The sequence below is a fragment of the Rhincodon typus genome, chromosome 1 (assembly GCF_021869965.1).
Source record: "Rhincodon typus isolate 14 chromosome 1, sRhiTyp1.1, whole genome shotgun sequence".
Lineage (NCBI taxonomy): Eukaryota > Metazoa > Chordata > Chondrichthyes > Orectolobiformes > Rhincodontidae > Rhincodon > Rhincodon typus.
Window position 1 is genome coordinate 96984791 of NC_063332.1, and position 24986 is coordinate 97009776.

A 24986-nucleotide genomic window follows, 5' to 3' on the forward strand; every position below is an offset into this window, starting at 1 on the left:
GGGGGTGTGTGTCAGGGGGTGTGGGGGGTTGTGTGTGTGGAGGGGATGGTGTGTGTGTGGGGGTGTGTGTGTCGGGGTGTGTGTGTGTGGAGGTGTGTGGGGTGTGTGGGGGGTAGGGTGTGTGTGTGTGGGGGGATGTGTGTGTGGAGGGGTGGGGGTGAGGGCGTGATGGCGGTGAAGAGTTGAAAGCCATTGACATTTTGGAGTATGTTCCCCACATGGACATTAATTATTTCTCCCTCGTGATGGATGCTAGCAAATTCATGTTTTGTCAGGAACAGTATCAATTCCATTAGTGTCAGGAAGCAGTTTTCATGCCGTCAATCCTGATGCTCTATATATTTACTTCCTGGTACAGGTATTCGAGTTACACCTGCAATGATTGTTTACAGTCGATCAGTGAATGCAAGTCCGGGGAGATTCACTCTGAAGATTATACTGGATTTGGCCCAGCTCCAGCTGTACTAGGAAGCAATATAAATAAAGCATAAGGGCTGACAGCTTGAAAACTGCTTCCCCATAGAAACTCCACTGTTCTTGAAGGGAGGAAAAACGTGTTTTCAAACATTTGTCATTGTCAAGAGAAACTCTTACTGTTGTAGCTGGTAACTAGAATTCAAAACCATTTAAAAACACCTTGGTTTTCACAAAGCAATATAACTCTGGCACAAGGCAGGGAGGTGAGCTTTACGAGATATTATTCAACGTTTAATTCTGAACCATTATCAAAGGCAGTGCCTGCTGAAATTTTCTGTAAGCAGCTTAAACTGGGTGAGGCCTTCTAATCAGGAATGCAAAGTCAGCAAGTTACTTCAATAATATGTATAAACTGTGGTAAAAGCAGAAAACACAATTGGAAACAGTCATCAGAATCAAAAAATATATTTAAAAAGGTCAGTTTTCAGATCATGTCTCTTGGCCAAAAGAGGTTGAGTTTTATACATAAAATTTGGGTTGCATTCCACAATCAGGCTCTCTTGGCATTCTCAGGACTTCTGTGTGGGATATGAATTCTTATTAACTCATCTTTGACCCCTATGGATGTATAATCTACAACACTGAACAGGGACACTCAGCTCATCATCTCTGCTGACTCTTTGAAAGAGGTATCAGATTAATTTCATTCACTTGTCCTTTCTCCACTCCCTTGTATGTTTTTCCTCCTCAAGTATATATTCAATTGTGTTTTGAAAGTCAGTATTGAGTTTAATACCACCATTCTTTCAAGCGGTGCATTTTACAACATAGCAACTCACCGAGTGGAAAAAAAATTCTCATCTTCTTTTTGAAACTTTGCCAATGACTTTAAATCTGTGACTTTGATTACAAACCATCTGACCACAGGGGAGAGTTTCAACATTCTATGCTTGAAGTATTTTCTGATTTTGTATTTGGAACTCCTTCTTATCATCTCTATCACATAAGCTGTGGTGATAAGTTATTGTCAAATTGGGGAGTCTGAACGGCTGTGGCAACAGGAATTTTTACATGCATGTTTGTAGTCTGGAGCTATGGACAGCAACTGCATTGTTTCCATCACTTGACTAGGAATCTACTTCCACCATTTTGGCATGCATTGAAAGTACTTGCAGGTTGATATGCAATCTGCTTAATTAAATTATGAGCACACCTTCCTCGGTCTCAAGTCCTGAGGTATGACCCAAAGCTGGAGCATATGAGCTCCACTGGCTCATTCAACATTTATTGCTCATTTCTAATTGCTCTGAAAAATGTTGTGGTGAGCTACCTTCTTGAACCATTGCTGCCCTTTTCATGTATGGATCCCCATGATGAGGTTCCAGGATTTTGACCCAGTGACAGTGAATGAACAGCAATAAATTTCCAAAGCAGGATGCTGAGTGGCTTGGAGGGGAACTTCTACATGATGGTGTTCCTATGTGTCTGCTTCCATTGTTCTTCTGGATGGAAGTGGTCATGGGTTTGGAAAGTACTGTTGAAGAAGCCTTGGTGAATTTCTGAAGGGCATTTTGTGGGCAGTACACAGTGATGCTACTGTACAGCAGTTGTGGAGGGAGTGAATGTTTGTAGATATCATACCAATCAAGCAGGCTGCTTTGTCCTAGATGGTGTGAACTTCATGAGTGTTACTGGATCTGTACACATTCAGGCAAGTGAAGAGCATTCGTCAAACTTCTGACTTGAACCTTTACAAGATGGACAGGATTTGCAGCTTCAGGACGCTACAGGATTCCTGGCCTGAGACTTGCTCTTGTAGCCACTATGTCTAAATGGATAGTCCAATTTAGTTTCTGGTAAATGGTAACCATCAGAAGGTTGATAGTGGGGCATTTGGTGATGGTAATACCATTGAATTTCAAGGAGCATTGGTTAGGTTCTCTTTCTTGTTGGAGATGATCATTGCCTGGTACTTCTGTTTGACAAATCTTAACTTGTCATTTGTCAAACCTGGATATCAAGCACATATTGTAATTCTAACCATAACGGTATTGTGCAAGTCTTGTTGCATTTGAATGTGGAGGATATACTAACCTCCTACCTGAGGAGTTGTGAATGGTGCTGACTGGTATGCAATCATCGGTGATTATCCCCACTTCTGATCTCATGAAAAAAGAAAGTTCTTTGATGAAGCTGCTGAAAATGGTTGGGCCTAGGACACTCCCCTGAGGAACACCTGCAGAGATACCCTGGAGCTGAGATGACTGAGGACAGGAGCTGAGTGGCCCTGGCAAAACTCAAGCAGGGCATCACTGAGCAGGGTCATTGCTAGGGAAGTGCTGTTTTATAATGCTGTAAATGACACTTTTCCACCACTTTACTCATGATTGAGAGTAGGCTGACGGGTTGGTAATTGGCCAAATTGGATTTATCCTGCCTTTTGGGTACAGGACATACCTGGGCAATTTTCCACATTTCTGTGTCGATGCCAGTGTCCCAGCTGTATTAGAAGAGTTTGGCTAAGGGGGTTGGCAAGTTGCAGAGCTGCTGTTACTTGAATAGTTTGTGAGACAGTTCTCCTAATTTGGTACGAGCCTCCAGGCAGAGTTTGCAGAGCCAACAATTTTCCGCTGTCATTACTGATACAGGGTAGGCCATCAGGTTTTGTTCCTTTTTGTGATTGTTACAACTGATTGGTTTGCTCTTGGCTATTTCAGAATCCACCATCTTGCTGTGTGTTTGTGGTCACGTGTAGGCAGCATCAGGTACAGCAAACTTTTTTTCATGTTAGTGACTCAGATAAGAATTTATGGCAATGATTTCATGGTCTTCACTAGGCTTGTAATTTTGAATTTTTAAAGTTCAAATTCCACTGTCTGCCATGGTGCCCTTAGAACACAGATTACTAGGGGCAGCATGGTGGCTCAGTGGTTAGCACTGCTGCCTCACAGCACCAGTTACCTGGGTTCAAATCCACCCTCGGGCAACTGTCTGTGTGGAGTTTGCACATTCTCCCTATGTCTGCGTGGGTTTCCTCCGGGTGCTCTGGTTTCCTCCCACAGTCCAAAGATGTGCAGGCTAGGTGGATTGGCTGTGCTAAATTGCCCGTAGTGTTCAGGGATGTGTATATTAGGTGGGTTACAGCGGGATGGGTCTGAGTGGGATGCTCTGGGGTTTAGTGTGGACTTGTTGGGCCGAAGGGCTTGTTTCCACACTGTAGGGATGCTTAATCTATTTAGGTGTCTGAGTTAGTCATCTAGAGGCAACAGCACTACACAATGGTCTCCCCTCAGAGACAGGATGCTACCCATTCCTCCACAAGACCTATATATAATCATATCCATGCTACTTAGAGTAAAAGAAAAAGGAGCATTTCTTGCATCTCCTACTTACATTAATTTTTTTGTTGGCGTCTTAATACCTGCGCTGATGGAATAAGTACATTATCTCAGGTTTCCACCGTTCAGGGGGGAGAATCAGTTACAGTACTAAACATTGCTAACTCTTTTATTCACCCAAATATTTAGTTTGTGCTAGCAGTCTGATTCAAGTAATTCGGGATCAAAACAGTGAATGAGACATATACTTCTAATACAGCAATATTACATATCATCTACCAGATACGTTGCAGTAAAACAGCAAGGTTCCTGTGATAGCACCTTCTGAACCCATGACCCTCCATTATATACATGGACAAAGGTTGTAAAAAGCATAGGAGCACCACATCCGGCAAATCCTTCAGGTCACAAACTATCTTGAACTGGAACTATATCATTGTTCTTTCGCTCAGTCAAAATCCTGGAACTCCCTTCCTAACTCACAAGGACTGCAGCAATTCAAGAAGCTGCCTCACCACTAACCTCTCAAGAACATTTAGGGATGGGCAATGATGCTGGCCTTGTCACCAATGTGTGCCATGGAATAAAATAAAACAAAACATGGCTGTGATGGGCCATCTGTTAGAACGCAGTGATTTTTCAGTGCACTCCATGTCGGTCTTTGCTAGTTCAGAAAGTGAGGTTATGCCATTTATGGATTCCATGCCTTGTTTTTCTGCCTTGAATCTGACAACTTGTGGGAAGGTGGGGATTGAGGGCAGAGTTTGGGGGTGGATGCAAGGGGTAAGGATGCAAGGGGTCAGAAATGGTAGAAGTGAGAGGTCAGAAGGGAAAGCAATGGAGCTATGCTACCATGAGATGGCGGCAGACAGTATGACATCAAGGAGAAATGAAAGAAAGCAACACTTGGATACAAACCAGAGGGATTTTAACTTAACCTACCTGTTGAAAAACTGAGAAAATTGGGTGAAATTCTAGATTTCCAATCTGTTCCATTTGCTCTGCATTACAATTGGTTGGGAGTGAGTTATGTGGGAAGAAGGAGCTAAATAAGTGGAAGAATTATGGCTGGAAACATTGATTTTAAGCATTAAAGTATGCCAAGGAAGTGTTAAAAGTATGCCACTTCAGGATTCGTATGTATATGTGAGATTTCTAACATATTTCAGCAATAGGTGGCAATTAATTTCAAAGCTGAGTGGGTCAGATGGATCCAGAGATCGTTGCCAGTCGGCCTGCTTTCACTGGTTGGTTCAGCTTTGCTAGTCTCATGCGGGCAATTAGGTAGAATACTACACACAGCGAAGATAATTCTATCAAAGGAAGGAATGGGGGAAGAAAAGGCAAACTCTCTCAGGTGAATGTCTTCACTTGCATCATGGTTTGCTGCACATGATACGAAGCAAGCTTCCAGATTCAATGGGAGATTTACAATTGGTTTCAGCATGAGAAGAAACAAGGGGAAAACAGTTAAACTACTTCTAATTAAACAGTGACTACTGTCAAAGTAGGAAGAAACAGATGGTCCAAATTCTTCATGTCTCTGGCCACCCGGTATGAAACCATGTGTTTCTGCCCATCTCACAGCATTACTCCTACAAAACAGATGCCCAGTAATGGAAAATTGCACTTTGAATTAGTCATCCACACTCCAGATGTGTTTTGCGTGCATGTATTTTACACAAATCGATTCTCTATGCTCCTTGGAGCAAATGCCATTATCATGTTATCCTAGAGGGAAAGCTGTGGCACAGTGTCAAAGCATAGTCACAAACTGCGTCCAATGTTTTATTCATGGCTCTGAATTAATGCAGATCGATGCCCAAGATAAGCTTTCCAGGAAATCACAGCACTAAATACACACATCGACATGCATGAGCAGCGTGTGACAGGAAAAACAGGCATGAATAAATAGTTACACAGCTCCACAGATTGCTCGCGGACATCACACTCCACATGAGACACACATCATGCATAACAAGCAAGTTACCCGCAACCATGCAAAACTCTCAACTCACAGTGAAATGCTTTGGTGTTATTTTCATACAGTATTTACATAGAGAGAAACTTCATTTGGTCCAATGATTAATTACAAGAGTTGCACTCTTTATATTCACATAATGAATCAGCATTCACACTTGAAATTATTCAGGTGTTGTATTTTACAGTCTACAAAATGTATCTTCAATTCTGAAAACAGGTGAGGCATATGCAATATGTTGTCAAGTCCAATAAATTCAGATTAGAAAATGTTCTTTTAAAAAAGCTGCTGCATTTTGAAAGTTTAGTTTCTCAGTCAACGAACTTCCAAAACAGTATAACACTGACATTTTAAGGATTATAGATGAGCTCACTACATTACAGTCACTTTGAATGAAGTCTTTATTTATAAATGGAAATTCCAATTACATAATTTGTATGCCTTGTGATGTGCTTCTTGAGTAACTAATATTATATCGACATAATCGACTACTTGCTATTTTACCTACAGTCAAATCTCGTGCTGCACTAAATGTAATCATATAAAAAGAACAAGGATAAAATGCTTACCATCATCACATGTGAAGTCCTGGATTGCCACGTCCTGGATAGGAATTTCCTTCAAGAAATAGGGCTTCTGGCAGCGAGGGTTTCCTGTGACTATGCGTTTCTTTCTTAGCCATTCTCCCAACCAGGCCAAATGGCAATTGCAGTTAAAAGGATTGGCTAGCAGATTTCTGAAGAGACCAACAAGAGATTAATCACTGGAGATTGACCTTACATTTATATATATCATAAGTCAACATATAATAAGAAAAGCATTATTCCAAAGTATGGCTTTTGGCATATCTCGTGTCAGTCTGAAATTGTGTTTAAGATACAGTTCTAAACATGCAGTGAATTTTATGTGAATTAGCATTCAAGGTGTAAAGTTGCAAAATTACTGCTTATGGTTTAGTTAAATATCTCCAAGTGCAGTCAAATGTTAATAGTTGGGTGAATGATACATACAATCAGGGCAGGATGACCAAAATGATTTAAATCTCAAAATGTTTTTAATTGTCCGGCATCACGGTATTATTGGCATCCTGTAATTTCATAGAGCCCAGCCAAATCATAATTTGTGGCACAAGGTCCAATATAAATACAGGTGAGGTTGAATTCTTGTGTGGATCAGGGGTGAATAGAATTACTAGCATTTACTCTCAGCTGCGCCACCATTGATAAGATCTCTACTTTTCCATTGTTTTTGTTTTATGAAATCAAAGGATGCAGCACAAGGTAAGGTTACGGACGTTGGAAACTGTCAAAGAGAATTGATGCAAATCTAATTAGAAAGCAGTGATTAAGTGACATCAAACTTGGCTTTAGGGACTTGCAGCTTGCAGAAAGAAAGGAATTAACAAGGGCAGCATTTCCATTTTTTTATGATCTAGGAAAGAATAGGACAGATAAATACAGAATGAATCAAAATTTGAAAAGAACTTGAATGTGCAAAGTGAAGAAAGGATCTCTGATTAGAAACAAGAGAGAAATATTTAGAAGAGTTCTAATTTCCAGAATCACTGACATGAAATGAGAAACTGTGAAGTAAATTGAAACCAAGAACTGCGCATTGTGGAAATCCAAAACAAAAACAGAAATAGCTGGAGGAACTCAGCAGGTCTGGCACCAACTGGGGAGAGAAAGCAGTGTCAATGTTTCGAGTCCAGTCACCCTTCAGTGAACTCAGAGACTGTGAAGGACTGACAGAGAAGTTGGAATTTAGAGCCAAGAGAAGGACTTCCATTCAGAAGAGGGGAGTAGGCCAACTAGCCCCTTAAGCCTGTTCAATCATTCAGTGAGACCATTGCTGATCTTGACTTAACTCCAGATATCTACCCTTGCCTCTTATCTCTTAATGCCTTTGGTGTACAAAACTACCCTCAGTGTCATATCTAAAAATAATAATATGATATAGTATCAATATTTTAAATCTAAGTATGCTTCTGGTAGATCAAAACTCCACTCCTTCCAAGGCCAATATATCCTTCCTGAGGTTGGGTGCCCGGAACTGCTCTAAGTTCTCTAGATGTGGTCTAACTAGGGCTTTGCATTTCTGGCACATTGCCTCAACTCCCTTCTATTCCCTTCCTCCAGGTATAAAGACAACTAATCATTTTGATTACTTTTTGTATCTTGTTTAATGATCAATATAGACAGGCTCCCAAATCTCTTTTGACTATCACTGTTTCTAGCTTTTCACCACTTAGAAAGTATTCTGTTCTATTATTTTAGGTTTCACAAATGTGTTTTCGTAACACCAACCCAACATTTAATGATGTAGTTTCATACAATATGCAATTGTTGTGAGGAAACTGTTATCATAAATGAGAAATTTCACACTGTTATGGAGAAATGTTTTTCTGTAATTTGAACTTAAGCACATTGTGCAGCGATTAAATGGAATTCAGTTTCATATCTCATTGTGAAATAAGTAATCCTGAGTATTCAGTGTTGGTGCTAGATGCCTGAAATGGAAAATAGCTTTATTCCCTAGTATCCTCACTCACCTCATTAGACAATAATCGGACATGTTGGTTTTGAGAGTAACTTTCAGACTCCTGAAGGAAGGGACACTTGGGTTTGAGCTGAGCTGAGTAGTAATGACTATACAATCATAAACCAGTCAGGAACTACATCTAGTCTCCTTGACTTTATTAATATGGGCATAGAGGATGACACCAAGGAGGTGATGTTGAACTTAGATAGGATGCTTGTTAGACCTCAGCTGGAGTAATATATACAGTTCTGGGCACCACATTGTACAAAAGATGTGAACACACTGGAGGTAGTTTAGAATTGATTTGTAAGAATGGTTCCAGAGATGAGAAATTTCAGTTAGGAGAATAAATTTAAGAAGGTGGGTCTGTTCTCCTTGAGGAGTGGCAGATGGAGTTCAAATTAGATAAATATGAGGTGCTGCATTTTTGAAAGTCAAATCAGGACAGGACTTATACACTTAATGGTAAGATCCCGGGGGAGTGTTGCTGAACAAAGAGAACTTGGAGTGCAGGTTCGTAGTTCCTTGAAAGTGGAGTCACAGGTATATAGGATAGTGAAGAAGGCATTTGTTTTGTTTGCCTTCATTGGTCAGTGCATTGACTATAGGAGTTGGGAGGTCATGTTGTGGCTGTACAAGGCATTGGCTTAACCACTATTGGAATACTACATGCAATTCTGTTCTCCCTGCTATAGGAAGGATGTTGTGAAACTTGAAAGGGTTCAGAAAAGATTCACGAGGATGTTGCTAGGGTCAGAGGGTTTGAGCTATAGGGAGAAGCCAAATAGACTGGGGCTATTTTTCCTGGAATTTTGGAAGCTGAGGGGTGACCTTATAGAAGTTTATAAAGTCATCAAGGGCATGGATATGGTAAATAGACAAGGTCTTTTCCCAGGGGTGCGGGAGTCCAAAACTGGAGGGCATAGGATCATGGCGAGAGGGTAAAGATTTAAAAGGGATCAAAGAGGCAACATTTTCATGCTGAGGGTGGTGCGTGTATGGAATGAGCTGCCAGAGGAAGTGGAGGAGGCTAGTACAATTACAACATGTAAAAGGCATCTGATGGATATATGAATAGGAGGAATTTAGAGGAATATGGGCCAAATGCTGGCAAATGGGACTAGATTAATTTAGGATATCTGGTCGGACTGGACGAGGTGGAACAAAGAGTCTGTTTCTGTGTTGTATGACTCAATGGCTGCAGTGAGAAGAAAGGCCAAGAAATTTGCTAGAGGTTTTCAAAATTATGAAAGAGTTGGATTGACTGGATAGGGAGATACTGTTCTTGCTTGTAAAAGGATCAGTGAATTAAACTCTGAGAGAATTAGAGTGACTTGCAAAAGATGCAAATGAGAAGTGAGAAAAAGAACATTTCCACACAGCGAGCAGACACAGTATGGAACACACTGCCCAGAGGTGTGATGGCACAAAGTTCAATTGAGACATTCAAGAGGGTATTGGATGATCATTTTGATAGAAATAATGTGGAATGGTATGGTGAAGCAGGAGAATGGAAGAGGTAATAATACTTGTTTGAAGAGATGATGCAAACATAATGGGCCAAATCGCCTCTTTCTGTGCTGTGAGATTTCTGTGGTTCTGTGAACTCAAGCTAAGGTGAACTTTGCTGGAACTGCAATATGACAGGAATAGATATGATCATGAGATGGTGACGCATATCATAATGTAAAGTGATGTGTAAGAGATGTGAGGAAGGATGGAATAGTCTGTATTAGTGAGAGATGTACTTATAGAGAGAAGAGTGAGATAAAATAGTGTAAATAAAAAATTTGCAGAAGACAAGCAGGGGCAGAAAACCATCAGTCATTGGTGAAGGGAAACCATTACAGGCCACAACCTCCTAGGAGAAAGAAAGATATCCATCTCTCCAGTGTGCAGAATAGAACCCTGAGCCATAGCTTTGTGCCAGCACAAAGCAAGGACAAACAACATTTCTGGTGCCAAATGTTTCTAATGCATCTATCACACGTTTTCAGTTTAAATGAAGCCACACAATCCAGAACATAATGCTTGCAGCTCATTCAGTTCTACTTCAAATTGTCAATGAACTTCAGCACATTATCAAACTGAGCTGACCTAATAAAAAGTTAATTCAACTGGAAGATGAAAAGGTGAAGCTACAGCGACTTACACTCAGATTGGATTTTTACTTTACAAGGGCCATTTCATTAATGTGTCATTTCCAGACCTCCATCACTTATTTGCATGAGCAAATAGGTTTCCCTTTCGAGCTGACAGCGACACTGATTATACTGATGACATGTCACTTCCAAAAAATGAATTTCCTACTGAAAGTTTCATTGCCCTCAAGAAACTAAACCCTTAGCCAGAAAATTCATATATGTGAATAAACATAAAGAATGCTTGTTTTATTTTGTAAAACTAAATCACAAATTAAAATGCTTTGGCATACATGCAAAGAACACAAGTCATCAATACTGAAAATGAAATGCCACTTTGTTGAAATGTCCCTCCTTTAGTTTCTCATTATACCTCTTAAAAACTTACAGTGTAGACAGAGAGTGGAGAGTATCAAATGCTCCTGGAGAAATGGTAGTTATCTGATTGTCATAAAGAGAGAGTAGGCGAACAGAACTCAGGCCTGTGAACGTGTTATTGCTCACACAACCAATTTTATTGCTCCTCAGCATCCTGCAGGATAGAAAACAGAATTATTACAATATGATCAGAGGTAGCATTATACAAGGAACAATCCAGCCTGTAGACAGTGTCTAAAACTGTAGTGCTTCACAGTGAGAAAGTAAATATTAGCTTAAAAAAAATGCTCGAAGGTTTGAAAATGTAAAATGTGTTACAAAATATCCAAAGGTATTTGTAGAAATTGCAACAATCCTCAGTCTCCAAGCTGACATTGATGTTACTGCACTAAGATAAATTACCATATGGATTGGAAGTACTTTAAACAGAACTGGAGAAGCCACAGGGTTGCATGAATATCAGAGTAATTCTGGAATAGCTGAGTTTGTTGGAAATATAGGAACAGAATAACTTCATGACATTATCTGTGGATAAAAAGAAAGCCTGTGCTTTGGAATTAATTCATGCCCTAAAGCACATCTGACTCAGCTGAGACACTACAGGATCACAGCACCTTAGTAAAAATACTTCTGTATTTCTATAAAAGATAAAGCAAGTAATGGTTCAATGTTGCAATATTTACATCTTACACCAGGAGAACTAAATTTCTTAATGCCAACTCCTTCCTATTCTACAGCTGTAATAATAAGCCAACTGTTCAGTTCACATCAACAAAACTTCAGCCCTTCATCGGTTTAAAAGTTCCAAAGCTTTATATACATTCTCTGATCTTTTGCTTGCTATCTGGGCTTAACTAGATGCATCTTTACGGCCAGAAGGCTAAAGGATAAATGGCAATGACATTTGTAAACTCAGCATTAATTTTTTGCAGATTAGGCATTTCAAAAGTCTTACCCTCAGCTACAGCTGAAGCAAAACTCATTCAGGAAACTATCCATGGCTACAGCTGCCTTTATGACATAATCTGGAACTTTTTTGTTATTTGTTCAATGGACATTGCACTGGCATTCACTGCCATCCTTAATTGCCCAGACAGCAGTTGAGAGTCAACCACATTGTTGTGGGTCTGGAGTCACATCTAAGCAAGACTGAGTAAAAATGGCACATTTCCTTCCCTAAGAGGCATTAGTGGGTTTTTGTAATCCATCAATTGACAATAGTTACATGATCACCCATTAGGCTACATTTTAATTTTAGATATTTTACTGATTCAAATTTAAACACCGAACACAGTGGGTTTTGAACTCATGTATCCAGAACATTAATCTAGTTTTCTGGATTACTAAACCGGTAACATTACCACGACCGTGCCACGTCCCCATCAGTTCAGTCCCAGTGAGTGAAGAAGTTCTTCACTAACTCTTTTCTGTAATTTTCTCAGTTCTTATTTCGAGAGCACTAACCTAAGCTGATTGTCAGCTGCTCTCTGGTAGTTTTCCCCAATCTATGACAGCAAGCAGCTAGAAGAACAAGACACATGGGAACTCCAATGCCTCCAAGTTCCCTTCTAATTCACGCACCTAATACATCAAGCTAAAGGGGCACCCTTATCAAGATAAAATAAATGTAAACTGTTTTGCTAGTTATTAACAAGTGGTGGCGTTTTATTAACCCTGAAGGCAAGCTAGGAACTGGGGGCATGTTTAGTCAGGTGGACATTCCCATCGCCTTTCTGACTTGCTCCAACTAAGCTCCAGGTGGGAAGTATCAAGGACAGCCTTCCCACCCAGATGCCAATTGAGGCCTGTAAGACACCACTTAAAACAGGGTTTCTCAGAGTTGCGGAGAGGGGGTGCTGGTGGTCTAAGTGGAGTTGCGAGCTGAAATTCTGGATCGCGCTCTCTGAGGCAGTAATGGTTGACCCCCCTCTCCTTACCCTCCAAAGTTTTTTTTCTTCTAGCCCCAACACTCACTGAAGAGTCATGACAATTTTCAAGCCTCAAAATGGGGCTAGAGTAGGAAAGAGCCTGGGAAAGACTGACAAAGAGTCTCATCCTTATGGTGCTGGTATTCTACTAATGGCAGGGCACAAACCTTGTGAGGTCTGCCTGTAACATAGTACGGGGTTAGTGTTACCATGGACTCAGACATGAGAAAGGGTTCACTGGAACCTATTCCCTTTCCTTTCCATTAACTCTCCTCCCCAAATGTGTCTGCATTTTTCTCTCCGCAATTTCTATAGCGAGTTATTTATCTCTCTCTGAAACCTCCACTTGTGAAGCACAGACCTAGAATTTGCCAGCACTCTCAGTGGTGCTGTTGGTACCGGAGAGCTGCCAGCCTCTGATTCGTAACCACTCTTGGGCATGGGATACTTGTACCACATTAGATGGTTGGGCGCTTTGATATCACCAGTGGGTTAGGTGACATCAGACGCACGATTCACATTACCAATTAGACACTTAGTTCATTGAGGCTACTCGAAATCCTGTCTTGCAGGCCTGGAACATCACTGCCTGTACTGTAATCCATCTAATGATATAAATCATGTCAAAAAATGCAGGATTCAAAAATATGTGCTATTTCTCACATCTGATATCACTGTAGTGAAAATAAAAAAATGGTTCCTAACAAATCTGAATACAGGTTAGTTAGAAGAATAGGCCATTCAGACCTTCAAGCCTGCTCTATTACCCACTAGGATCATGGCTGACCTGATTGCAACCCCAACTATCCCTGATAGCCTTTGACTTCCTTGTTGGTCAGAATCTATCTCTGCCTTAAAAAATAGTCAGTGACTCAGCCTCCACTGCTCTCTAGAGAAGAGAGTTCTAAAGACTCATGATACTTGAAGAGAGAAAAAAAAATCTCCTCATCTCCGTCTTAAATGGGGAAGACATTTTACTTTAAAATTGTGTTGCCTAGTCTTGGTGTCTCCCACAGGGGAAACAACCTTTCTATCCAGTCTGTCAAATCCCCTTAGGATCCTGTGAGTTTCAACAAGATCATCTCTCAATCTTCTAAACTCCAAAGAATACAGGTGCAGCCTGTATAACCTTTCCTCATAAGATAAACCTTTCTTTCCGAGTTATCTGTTGAGCAAACACTCTTTGAGCTGCTCTCACACAATTATTTCCTCTCTTAAATATGGAGACTAAACTGTATACAGTACTCCAGATGAAGTCTCACAGAAGCCTTATACAACTGTAGCAAAACATTGTAGGAGCAAATTATTGCAGAAGCTGGAATCTGTACTGAAAACAACAAATGTTGGAGATCACAGCGGGTCAGACAGCACATGCAAGCTAATGTTTCAAGTCTAGATGACTCTTCAGCAGAGCTGAAGCGAACTGTGGAGGGGGCAGCATTTATGCTTTAGTTGGGGAGTTGGTGTGGGAGTGATCGGGTGTAGAGTGCTGGGGGAGAAAAGATGTTGACAGTTCAGATTAAGTGATCAGACTGTGAGAATAGCAGAACAATGGTGTGTTTAACTGCCAGACTTGAAAGAACAGACAGTCCCACTGGGGTGGGCGGAGGGGAGAGAGGACATGGTGAGTAGGGAGGAGGTGAAGGGGCAGGTGTCGCACCTTCTGTGGTTACATAGGAAGGTACGTGGGAAGGGGCTTGGTGGTGTTAGTCATTGTAGAATGGACTAAGGTGTCCCAGAGGGAATGGTCCCTATGAAATGCAAACAGGGGGAGTGAGGAGAAGATGTGTTTGGTGACGGCGTTCTAATGGAGTTGTCTGATTTGGCAGAGAATGATCCTTTGAATGCAGAGGCTGTGGGTGAAAAGTGAGGACAAGGGGGACTCGATTACACTGTTGTGAGTGATGGGAAGGGGCAAGGGTGGAAGCACAGGTGATAGGTCGGATGTGGCCCTCCTTCACCCCAGTGGGACTGTCTGTTCTTTCAGGTCTGGCAATTAGACACATCATTGTTCTGCCATTCTCACAGTCTGATCACTTAATCTGATCAACAGCCTTTCTCCCCCATCACTCTCCACCCACCACTCCCACACCCACTCCCCAACTATAGCATAGATGCTGCCCCCTCCACACTTCAGTTCAGCTCTGTTGAAGAATCATCTCAACTCAAAGTGTTAGCTTGCTCTCTTTTCATGGATGCCGTCGACCTGCTGTGACATCCAGCATTTGTTGCTTTCAGTGCAGTAGAACATTCTTACTTTTATATTCCAGTCTCCTTGCAATAAATTATAACATGCATTTGTCTTCCTAATCACCTGCTGTACTTGCATACCAATTTTATACGATTCAAGGACCAGGTTACCCAGATCACTCTGTAATGCAAAGTTCTGCAGCTCTCTTCATTTAAACAATACGCTACTTTGCTAATCTTTCTGTTAAAGTGGACAAGTTCACATTTTCTCACATTCAACTCCATCTATTAAAATGTATCCACTCATTTAAGCTCTCTCAGCCCGAGCAAAAAAAACAGTTAACAGTAAGGTTCTTGCAAAGCATTGTAAAATATTGCAAAGTAATGGTCAATTTAGAATGAAAGAATTTGTATTTAAAGGCTAGGATTTTCGCTCCCAAGTGGAGAGTGTAGAATGATGAAAGGCTCAAACTCAAACATTAAATTTTGCAAAAGGTATCCTGGATTGTCAAAGCTCACTTTGGCTGTGGCATGGATGTTAAATGGAGTCAGGTATGCTGCCCCAGAAAGAGTACTTAGTCAGGCACACGGGCTTGTGGGTGGTTAGATGGACTGTGGAATACACCTGGTATAAAAATCTAAGACTTCATCCCAGCTTTTAGAAAAACCATAAAAGACCCTTCCTTCACTCGCAACCTCTCATATTCTATAGCCACCCACGGTCCTCCACGCCACTCTATGGGTTCGATACACCCATGGCATTGTACTCTCCATGCCAACCAGTTCCCCATGCTCACTCGCATGGTTATTCATTTCCTCCATATTAATTTATGCCCCTTCAATCGTCGTTCATACGTGCCATGCCAAAATTACCCTCTCCCACCATCCTTTGCCCTGCACCCTACATGTCAATTCAATCATTATTAACCATGAGGAGACCTCAGGACCAATGCTGAAATGAAAAAAAAATTCTAAGTGCCAATGAATTTACTTTTCAGAAAAATTCCATTCATTAAAAACCCATTCACCATATTTAATTATCTTCAACTTCTTAATTACTTCTAAAAACAAGCATTGTATTTATAACACCATTTTAAAACTCAATAAGCATTTGGAGTTGTCAATCAAACTGGGAACTAACTGGCATCCCATTGTGACAATAGTAGGTTGTGAAATCAGTCCGAGAACAGAAATCACATAAACCTTTTGGTTTATGTGTCAACAGGCAGAGTGAAACATCAGGGATGTTTTTTAACACTAAGTGTTTTAAGTTTATTGAAGTTGATAACTTCTCAATAGCTCACTCAATAGCTTGCTTGACACTTACAATGAGATTCAGACAATTCTAATGAATCTATCCACTTTTTACACACAGGTATCTCTACATTACTGACTCCAAAGGGAATTGATATCAACAAAAGCGTACCTCACCTCTCCCAAAGGGCACCTCACCTTTCCCCAAGGGCACCTAACCTCTCCCAAAGGTGTCCATGGACCTTTCCAAAAGAGTACACTACCTTGTTAAATAACTTGGGCAGCTTTGGATCTTCCCCTAATTGGTCTAATCCCACAAGACATGTTTTGGACATCTTACTAATAAAAATTGGAACTGGTCAAAGGAATTTGCATTTTTATATGTGTAGTTGCCTCTGTGCGCTATGGCTCTGCAAGGCACAAACTACCTCCATTCTTCCCCTGGCAAAAAGGTAACTGCTAGCTTCAGACATAGGAATTTGGCAATCAGGGGCCCGCTGATATTTCAAATAAACTGGTGACACCCTTCAACATTAAGAAAATTCAGGCCATGTACTCCCTCACCATGTCTCCAGAATTACAGTCAACTGGATTACTTTTGAAGTGTTGTAATATAGGCCAATATAGCAGTTAACTTTGCACACAAGGAAGTAAAAGATAGAATGATCAATTAATCTGTGTTGTTACAAATAATGTTAACCAATTAATGTTAACCAAACATTAGGAGCAGTTCCCATTTGCAATTTTCACTTACCTGAGCAACCCAAAAGGGTCTCAAGTTTATAATACATCTAAAATGCAGTTTTTCCTTTTTACTGCACTGAAATAACAACATTGAAGATTTTAATGCACACATTTCTGATTCAGGAGCAAGTTTGTAACCAACTGATCCAAGGTTATACCAATAAATACTCCCATTTGCTGATTTGACATTAAACACTTTCACACTTACAGAGTACCATGGACAATGGATTTAAGTCATCCAATCTCCATCTTCCTACTGGCTTTGAAGTGTCACACTTTCCTGGGTTCTATTAAGCAAACGGCAAATTGTGCAAAAGCACTCTATTCAACTGGATGCACAAACGTTACGTTTTCATAAATAGTACGCTAATTACAATAAAACAGGCAAATGCACTTATTCTTCTAAAACCTGAACAGAAATTTAAAACTGCATTTAGTACCTCCTACACCATGTCTGTGATGTTACTTTTGTGACATTATCACCATTTGATTGAGTGCTCAAATAATGTAAACCGTTGTATAGTGAGAATAAAAGGTCACTCTTTTTAACGTATCTATTAAAAATTGCACGTTTATCTCCTCATTAAATGTAAACTTTGCTAATTCAATTCTTTATATTGAGTGCTGAACTTCAGGATGTATACAGACTATCTAAACCCATGGAAAAACCTGGGCAGGGCATCCAAGGGGATAATGATGATGTTCATTATGACTCTGTTTTCTTCAGGTGAAAAAAACTGAAAGAAAAATCAAGAGTCAGTTATGAGAAGTTACAGTGAGGGACTTTGTCCAGTTGTGCAAAATGGAGGATAAAAAGCAAAACTGTTTTACTTACAATGTTTTAAGACTATCCAGTCCTTTGAACATTTTGCGGTGCACAGTTTCCAGACGGTTACCTGTCAGTAACAATTCATTCACACCGCTAGCTCCCTCGAATGCACCCTCCTCAATATCTGTAATCTTATTATTGCTCAAGTTTCTAAAAGACAAAGTGTGGAAGAAATTCAATAAGTCACAACCTTAAATGGAAGTGTTCACCTGAACTGGGCTTAAATGTCAGTTTTCACAGAACATAGAACAGTACAGGCTCTTCGGCCCACGATGTTGTGCCGACTTATTATCCTACTCTAAGATCAAACTACCCTGCATACCCTACATTTTAGTATCATCTATGTGCCTTACCAAGAGTCACTTAAATGTCCCTAATGTATCTGACAAATTTCAGCATATAAACTTTGCCTTATTTGGATATAGGAACCAAATATTTAGTGAAAGGCTTTGTTTTTTCATTTAGTAATCTGCTGAAGGTTTCAAAAGCCAACAATTAAATTCTACAAACATAATCAGATAGCACAGTGAAGCTTGCCTCTCCCTAACAAACACATTGGGAAGGAATTTATATCCTGTGACAGAACACAATTCAGGAGTATTGCTGATGTAACAGGTTGGAATTTGGAGCAGATCGACAAGATGCAAATACTTTATTTGTCCTCTGCCTTGTTTTTAATGCCCAAGTCAGGAAATGAATGCTGTATTTAAACTCTTACTGATACTCAAACAGTAGTTCATACTGGTAACAATATCTGTTTTCTAAATTAGCTCTTTGCCATCTTTTTCTTTCAATAAATACATTTGAAAAATCAGAGGCATCTATTTTCTGTATATAGTTAAAGGTGACTGTTATTTTGGGACTGTTGCACAGGAAGTGATGGAAGATTGTTGAACTTGCCCTTGGCTTGTGGTATCTGGCAGTGCCTGCTGTGCCAGCACAAGAGGTCAGCTGGCTGAATGTGAAATTTTGAGAGGTGCCTGTGCTCAACTTACAAAGATCTGCTTTTGGCAAAGCAGCTTTGGTAGCAGGCTAACTCCAATCTGCCTCACTAATCATGCTAACAGCATATTACAGGTCACTTGCGTAATTGTCTTAAATAATGTCTTTCTCAAAACAGAGTTGATAGAGATGGGAGCTGCCCACCAGCTGCACAGAGGAAAACTGCTCAAAGATTCAAGTTCAACTCACATTTTACGGAGCTGAGGGAGTTTCTTGAATATCCCAGTGGCTTCCAAAACTGTAAACTCATTGTTATTAAGGCGCCTAAAGTGTTCAAGTGAAAAATAAATTTAAGTCAGAAAAATTCTTCATAAGTGCATTTGTTAACCGAAACTTTTCACACTTCAAGCCTCTAGTTTCTCCAACATGAATCTGATGCTTTCTTTCAGGTAGATTTGATAAATACAATGTTGAACAATGAAACCAGATGGATATCTAAATACAGTGTCACTCTCACTTTCAAACGGGGAATTGAATCATGCTCCCTTCCACCAGGAGCGCAAAGCTTACCATAAAGGAAATGTGGGACTGAGTAAAGGTTTACTGAGGACCATGGAATTGATTTGCCTCAACGCTAATCATCTGCATGAGGCAGAAATGGATCATTACAATCACAGAACATGTGACAGTTGTTGTAGCACCTCTACTTGTCAGTGTTAATTTTGATTGAATCACCCTTACCCTTGAATAAAGAATGAACAATGCAGAAATGATAAAATTCAAAACTCTCTCAATTATCAACTTTCTCTCTTCTCCTAACGATTTTAACCCTATGGCAATCTTTACTTGGCAGCAGTCTCAGCTATTGTTACGCACACATTTTGATGGAACTATTCATTGTCCATTTGACAGGTTGGCTTTAAACATAGAACATAGAACAGTACAACACAGTACAGGCCCTTCGGCCCACGATGTTGTGCCGGCCTATTATCCTACTAAGATTAATCTACCCTGCATAGCCTACATTTTACTATCCTCCATGTGCCTATTCAAGAGTCACTTAAAAGTCTCTAATGTATCTGACTCCACTACCACCACTGGCAGCGCATTCCACACGCCCACCACTCTCTGTGTAAAAAACCTACCTCTGACATTTCCCCTATACCTTCCTCCAGTAATAGTCATTTCCGCGCTGGGGAAAAGTCTCTGACTATCCACTCTATCTATGCCTCTCATCATCTTGTACACTTCTATCAAGTCACCTCTCATCCTCCTTCGCTTCAATGAAAAAAGCCCTAGCTCCCTCAACCTTTCCTCATAAGACCTGCCCTACAGTCCAGGCAGCATCCTGGTAAGTCTCCTCTGCACCCTCTCTAAAGCTTCCACATCTTTCCTATAATGAGGTGACCAGAACTGAACACATTCCAAGTGTGGTCTAACCAGAGTTTAATAGAGCTGCAGCATAACCTCACAGCTCTTAAACTCAATTCCTCTGCCAATGAAAGCCAACACACCATATGCCTTCTTTACAACCCTATCAACTTGGGTAGCAACTTTGAGGGATCTACGGACGTGGACCCCAAGATCCCTCTGTTCCTCCACACTGCCGAGAATCCTGCCATTAACCCTGTATTCTGCATTCAAATTCGACCTTCCAAAAGGATTGTTCACAACTTCTACAAAGTTGCATTTTCCAGCTGGAGACACCAGGATGCAATAAGGACGGGGAGTCCTGGCTGACAATCCATCACCCTAGCCCTGACTGAGATCCAGCAAAAATTGGCGAAACCCAACTTCATGCCTCAGCTTCATGTTCCACCTTGCGGGTGCCAATAGAACAATTGAGATGAAAGGCTTCAAGTACAGGGCCTGAAATACAGTGCCTTTGGACACCAATTAAAATTAGACCACTCCGTTTACTTCTGTGAAAGGGAAACACTTTTGCAATAACAGAAGAACAGCTGCAGCTAGAATATAGGTATTGTGTGTTACAGGGCAATAATTCCAGGACATGCCTTTGACATTTTCCTTTGAATGACAGAAATTGGGCATGGGATTCAGCTCATTTGATTTACCTACATACATTTCTTCCTATGAATCACATAAACTACATCAGCCATTCCTATGGTTTGTACGTTGGGTATGCTGTCCCTATGGGTTATACATTGGGTATGCTTCTCCTGTAGGTTATTCATTTCATAAGTTGTCCCTGTCGTTTACGCACTTGACAATGCTGTCACTGTGGCTAATACAATGGGTGCACTATTCCCACTACATCAACTCCCAAGCAATACCCATGGCATCTATCTCTAAGTCACAAGGGCCAAACCAAGAAATTGGCCTCCATATTATTTAATATCTCTCAGTAGTGCAGACATAAAACAAACTTCCTTCAGTATTTAATGACTTGACATGTTATGCACACACAATCAATAGAAAATAATGGCTTATAAATTAACAAGATCAGTCTCTACAAAGTACATGGCTACTACTATCTAAATTCTATTGCATCTACAAAGCTTAGCTAACACTAGCACAGTTTTTAACACTCGCTAACAGCCATCTAAGTGATTATTTTTCCCCTTTTTTTCTAATGATCATGTGCAACCAACAACCTTTATCCATTGAGAGTACCTTCTTTCTTTCAGCACAAGAGATGTCGGTACTACTGCCTGAAGTGATTTTCTAAATAAATGCTAGCCTTTTATTTCGTTGCCAAAGTGTAGACGTGAAAGACTAAGCATGTAAGGGAGGAGCAGTGGGCTTGCTGTGCCAACTTACAACTCTGCAGTGTACTGAGGGATGTGATCAGGAATTTTCGTAAGTCTCTGATTGGAGCAGTCCACAGTGGTTCCCTCGCATCGACACTTTTCAGGGCAAGCAAGATCCAGGAAGCAGTCTCCGCTGAGTTTGGATCTGTAATCCTCTGTGCCTGCGGATTATTTGAGTCAAAACATGCAGATTATTCAAGTCAGCAAACTGAAAAGCAAACATTTTAACAGGATAATTGGAAATATGCAGAGACTCAATTAAAAGCAAGACAGGGAAATTTTGGGTAGATTTTACAAAGACCATATAGAAAGCAAAACTGAAATATTATAGCTGGATCTTGAACTTTATCATACAATAAAGACAAGATCTAAAAGAGTAGGTGTAATATTTACAGGTTAACCTTTCAATGCAGACCCCTTCTAATGCAATTTCTACTACAAAACTAATGATCTTCTCACTATTCCTGTAGCTAGCTCATAATGTTGCTAAGCCATATCTAATTCAATTTAGTGCTCCCACCTGAGCCATTCATTTGAAATAGTGAGTGGAATTCCAAAAGACTAAACACTTCCAGATCCATAGTATCACATCTGCTACAATCATTACATTTGTTCTTTCACTTGTTTTTACTTCTTCCTACATCAAATGTTGTCTGTCATTTTATCCACTTTATTAGAAGAAAAATTCAATCAGCAATGATTTCAATATAAATTGGTCTCTAGGTCTTTAGAGCCTCTGCCGGTAGAACTACCATCCTGAGCTTTGTTGGCCTTTGATCACAGATGTATGGCACACTGCCTCTCCCTAGACACTTCTATTGTTTGTAGCTTGGCATGCTGTAGAAGGCAGACGTGACGCTCCATGGTGCTTGACAGAACCATGTTTTATTCGTACCTTGCAACCACATGGTTAGATCAAGCACAACGGAAAATCCCGCTGAGTTTCAGAACTGCATCAGCTAGGCTAGGTAAAAGTGGGAGGGAAGATAGTAGAGGAAAGAAGGTACAGCATTCTGTGGTAAGAGGAATAGAATGTATCTGTGGGGAGCTGGGGTTCAACAGCATTAGTAAAAACAAGGGGAACATTCTATTTCCACTTTCAGCTACTGTTCAGCAGAACAACTGTTATGAAATATATGCTGAACATATACAATACACATGCCTATGTGAAAGAATAATTTTTTTCCAATTGGATATTTCTCTAATTCAGGATTTGAGGTCACAAGCTAACTAAGCCACTACAAAAATCTGTTATGTTGGGACAAATGAAGGACATGAAGGTATGGGGAAGTGAAGTGGGGGGCACTTGTGATTACGTGTTGGATGGTTACTTATAGGCTGGTAACAGGTTGAGTGTGGGACATCAAGATAGGTATATAAAGGAAAGAAATAGCTGCTGGAGAATGGGGGAAGGGATGATGGAGGGGGAAATATGCAGGAGGTGGAGGTGGGGCGGCGGTATGCTGGTAGAGAATATTGGACCAGATCTGAAAGGACGAGATGGTGAAGGTGGCAGAGGTAATGTATCAGGTAGCACGCAAATTTGTACTTACAGCCAAAATGGTGAATTCCTGCAAAAAGTAAAGAAGCACAGGAGGAAAAGAGAGACAGAGCGATTGCATTTATATTGCAGGAAGCAAAGAAAGCAGCCAATCCATTTGTACTAAGACTGTGCAGAAAATTCACTGTTAATTAGTTTAAATATAGATTTGTTGCAAGGATAACCTTAACTATTAGATTGTACCCAGGTAGAATACAGTACTAAAGAGAGACAGCCAGATAAGAGACCTAAAAACTCCCAAGGAAGAATTTCACAGCGCCATTACATTGAAGCCTCTTTTAAAACTTCAATCAACAGGTTGAACTTATTGAACTACAAGCTGGATTTAATGACCTTAATGTGGATCCTTTCCCCCAACTGGAGAATTGGCAGAAAGCTCCTGTTGCTTTCATGAGGGAGTTTCAATAGGACTTAGGTGGCCATTGTCAGGTCTTCCTGGAGATTTAGGACCCTGGAAGCAGAAGTCCTGCTCACCAAGAACTGCCAACCAAAGTAGACAACATCCAATTGTCTGTAAGTGCCATCATGGGCAGTGGCTGTGGATGGTAATACACCCATCAAAGGTCTGGGATCATTCAGGAGCCAGACCACTGATAGGTGAGGGCAGAATTGGTATTGCAGGGAATGGATCAAAAATGTGGGAGAGATGTATTAGAGGAAAGGACTAGTCGGTGGGTCTCAATGGTACCCCACTTGTCAATGATAGGTCCCTCGCCCAGGCACTGAATGTTTTTGAAAGAGGGATTCACTGGCAAAGCTGACAGGGTTTCTGAGTGGTCTTTGGGAGTCACATGAAACCCATGCTATCCAGAGCCACCACTAAATCCTGGTGAAATCATGGATCGTTGCTTTAGAGTGCCTAGCTAATGAGCTTAAGAAACCACAGACTGTTATCCCTGTATCAGCCCATTCCTGCTGTTGACTTGAATTTTCTTTTATTGCTTGCGAGACATGGGCGTTGCTGGCTGGGCCAGCATTCTTAACCCGTCTCAAGTTGCTGTTGAGGAGGTCAGCTGCCTTCTTGAATCTCTGCAGTCCATGTGCTGTAGGTGGAGTCAGGTTTCCTGCCAGCAGAAATGAGAGCCATTGCCTTTCCTGTGAACATGCTGCTTTGCTCATTGCCTAGTCCACTCTTATAGGATCCTTTAATCCAGCCCTACATACATTTATAATTAGCAAGGTGAAACTTTGAGGGGTTTTCTCAAATAAACGTAATTTTCCCGTAGCTATAAAGTGTGCCTACAGCATGCTTTTGGATATATTAAATACTCAATTAAATTTACTAGCCATATTTTTAATAATTATTGTATACTTATAAACAATTCCTTACATCTTAATACATTTATGCTTAATTAAAGTAGCTCCTGTTTTTAGCCTCAGCTTTTATTTTCATATTATTCATTCATTGAACATGGACATCACTGGCTCGGCCAGCATTATACATTATACCCACAATACGATACAGCATTCCCACAATATATGTTGCCATAACAAGCTCTGAAGAGAATTCAGTTCCGCGTGTTTTTATCCACTGCTGCACCCTGGAGAAGGAGGTGCTAACCTTGCTTGAGAATTTATTCTCCAAGCAGTTAATGTTTTGATTGGTTCACACATATACGTGGCATTCAAGTTGACGTATCAGCCTGTTTGTACAATACTACATTAATACAGACATACCACAGTTTATCAAATGACATGTGGGTTAGAAGGGAAAACAGCTGGAAAGTTACATGGATGTTTGAATGGGAATATGGAGTCTTCACTAACCATAGCAACAAAAGCACAGCTACACAGTTGCCTGAGGAACTAAAGGTGATGCCACATCCAGCACTCCCAGCAGGAAGTCTAGTTTACAGGCAAACTTTTTTTGGGAAGTGGTAGGTGGATTGACTGTGATTTTCCAAAACATGATTCGTCTCAAGTACTGAGATAACAAGGTGTAGAGCTGGATGAACACAGCAGGCCAAGCAG

The 24986-nt window shown here is 40.6% G+C and overlaps 1 protein-coding gene across 1 annotated transcript in view; it reads right to left on the reverse strand.

The window, feature by feature from the left end:
• The window catches only part of slit2 (slit homolog 2 (Drosophila)), a 426057-nt gene that overhangs the window by 87229 nt on the left and 313842 nt on the right, over nucleotides 1-24986 (reverse strand). The window contains exons 16-20 of the mRNA XM_048602443.1: nucleotides 21465-21615; nucleotides 18933-19007; nucleotides 17748-17891; nucleotides 10807-10950; nucleotides 6306-6472 (exon numbers count right to left, since the gene is read on the reverse strand). Of these exons, the coding sequence (XP_048458400.1) occupies nucleotides 6306-6472; nucleotides 10807-10950; nucleotides 17748-17891; nucleotides 18933-19007; nucleotides 21465-21615 (681 nt within the window). The remainder of the gene's footprint in view (nucleotides 1-6305; nucleotides 6473-10806; nucleotides 10951-17747; nucleotides 17892-18932; nucleotides 19008-21464; nucleotides 21616-24986) is intronic.